The following is a 2,425-nucleotide window of genomic DNA, read 5'->3' on the forward strand; positions in this document are numbered from 1 at the left end:
TAGCTTTGTTACTTTCTAAATACTGTCTGACCCCATTTTTTTATCAAACTAGATTGCAGACATATTTCATTTTCTTCTTCTTTTTTTGCGGACTTCCTTACCACTTCCAGGATTGGAATCCCAGCAGTAAAGACAAGAAGATTATTCATTTTACTTGACTTTTATTTATATAGATTATTTGATTGACCAACAAATTCGAGTTGGCTGATCTGGCTAATCCTAGAATATAAGGTTGATCTGGAATTTTAGTCAAAAATTTGTCCAAGTCTGACTTAAATCCTGCTATTGGATCAATACTTACATAAGCCCTATGAATACTTGAGGGCAGCAAATTGAAAAATGAAGGAGCCCGATAAAGAAGATTATTATCAAGTAATGACTCAAGTAATGACTCAAATTAACATTATTCACATTATGTGAACTTCCTGATTCTCTCAAGAAACAAGTCCCTTTTAGACTGAAGAATTTAATTTGTTGAAATGGTTAACAATTCAAGTCAGGAAATAGGCGTATCTATTACATTATATTTCAATAACTCCTTCCGCTGTTGGTTGAAAGTAGGAATTCATGTCAAATTAAAACCTCCGGCATACGACGTCTCTTTTAGCCAGTCTCCACTTGATGGCGCGCTCTGGAAGTCACACTAAGGCCTGCAGAGGACAAGTTTACATGCCCAACAGCATGGTTCGGGGATCTTCCACCGAGTTCTTGATCGACCTCAAAAACGTCACAGCCTCACGTCCATCCACCAACCTATGGTCGTAAGTCAAAGCTACGTACATCATGGGTCGGATGACCACCTACAATGAGAAGAGAAGGATTTCATGTGGGACTCTTTTTAAAGTATGCTTTATTAATTATATGATTTCTTACTTGTCCATTGCGTACGACGGGTCGTTCAAAAACGCCATGCATGCCCAAAATGGCCGATTGGGGTGGATTGATGATGGGGGTGCCAAAGAGCGAACCAAACACGCCACCATTAGAAATGGTGAAAGTGCCACCGCTCATGTCTTCCATGGCCAATTGATTGTTGCGAGCTTTTTCGCCCAAAGCGGCAATTCCTTTCTCGATATCAGCGTAATTCATCTCTTGGGCATTCCTCAACACAGGTACGACCAAACCCTAAAGCCAAAGTAAACGCCAATGAAGGCTAAAGACTAGGAGCAGCGTGAATGCAGGGACACTTACCTTGGGCGTGGCAACAGCCACGGAGATGTCGACGAAGTCCCGATAAACAATCTCGTTCTCCTCAATCACAGCGTTCACCGTAGGCTGCATAGTGAGTCCATAAGCTGAGGCCTTAACGAAAGCCGACATGAAACCTAATTTGAGACCGTGACGCTTCACAAAGGCGTCTTGATTCTCCTTCCGCAACTGCATGAGACCACTATAAAGCAAGTAGGATGTGTTAAAAGATAAATGATGTAGGTTCAATGAAACTTTGATTGATCTTGACAAATTTTGACTTCATAGTTTCATAGCGAATTTGAACTTACAACAACCGAAAGCAAACTTGAGGTCAAAAGCAAAAGATTTAATGCATGTTACAAAGAAATTTGCCAAACAAAAACAAAACAAGCTTTTACGGAGTAAATATTTAAACATTCATTGGTTTGAATGCTTCATTTATACACCTATAGCCCTCATTCTGCCCATGCACTGTTTAGTGCACATTTACTTGCGAAAGTTTAACATTTCATGGCAGCCTGTTAAAAACCTCGTGCATACATTAAATCATTTCGTCTAGAACATGTGTAAGTTGGGTTTCGCTCACACAAGCACAAGACAAAAATATTTGGCCCACACGGTACTTAACCGTAAAAGTAAATCGTATTTTACCTCATGTCGATCTCGTTGAAGGTGGTCAACATGGCGGTGGTGTTCTGAGCGTCCTTGAGTCGCTGAGCAATCTTGAGTCGCATACGGTTCATCTTGACGCGGTGCTCGGAACGAGTGCCAGCAATCTCCTTGGTGGGATCCGCGGGGGGCATACGCACCATGGGAGAGGCATTGGTGCCTTCGTTCTTGGGCCCACCACTCGCGGGCTTGTCAATGGTTTTGGCGTGACGAATGGCGGCCACAGGCATCTCAGACTTGGGCGTCGAGGGCTTGGAAGGTGCCTGTGGCGGCGAGTCCGGGATGGGACCGGATGACGAGGATGAGGCTTCCTGCTTGGGAGGCGATTGTTCCTCTTTGGAGGGTTCCTCGGACTTCTTGGGTTCCTCAGACTTCTTGGGTTCCTCGGACTTCTTGGGTTCCTCGGATTGCTTTGGCTCCTTTTTGGCACCCCCGCCACCCCCTGCGCCCACTTTGATTTTGGCCAATTCCTTGCCCGGTTGAACCGTGGCTCCATCCTCGACCAAAAGTTCTTCGATCACACCCGCCACGGGCGAAGGTACGGGTACGGAAGTTTTGTCCGTTT

General features: G+C 44.4%; 1 protein-coding gene across 1 annotated transcript in view; it reads right to left on the minus strand.

Moving 5' to 3' along the window:
• Nucleotides 1–504: 504 nt before the first annotated feature.
• Nucleotides 505–2,425, minus strand: part of LOC131877067 (dihydrolipoyllysine-residue succinyltransferase component of 2-oxoglutarate dehydrogenase complex, mitochondrial-like) — a 2,985-nt gene continuing 1,064 nt past the window's right edge. Inside the window, exons 4-7 of the mRNA XM_059222624.1 lie at nucleotides 1,843–2,398; nucleotides 1,192–1,390; nucleotides 874–1,125; nucleotides 505–800 (exon numbers count right to left, since the gene is read on the minus strand). Of these exons, the coding sequence (XP_059078607.1) occupies nucleotides 666–800; nucleotides 874–1,125; nucleotides 1,192–1,390; nucleotides 1,843–2,398 (1,142 nt within the window). The 3' untranslated portion in view covers nucleotides 505–665. The remainder of the gene's footprint in view (nucleotides 801–873; nucleotides 1,126–1,191; nucleotides 1,391–1,842; nucleotides 2,399–2,425) is intronic.

This window comes from Tigriopus californicus, chromosome 2 (assembly GCF_007210705.1).
Source record: "Tigriopus californicus strain San Diego chromosome 2, Tcal_SD_v2.1, whole genome shotgun sequence".
Lineage (NCBI taxonomy): Eukaryota > Metazoa > Arthropoda > Copepoda > Harpacticoida > Harpacticidae > Tigriopus > Tigriopus californicus.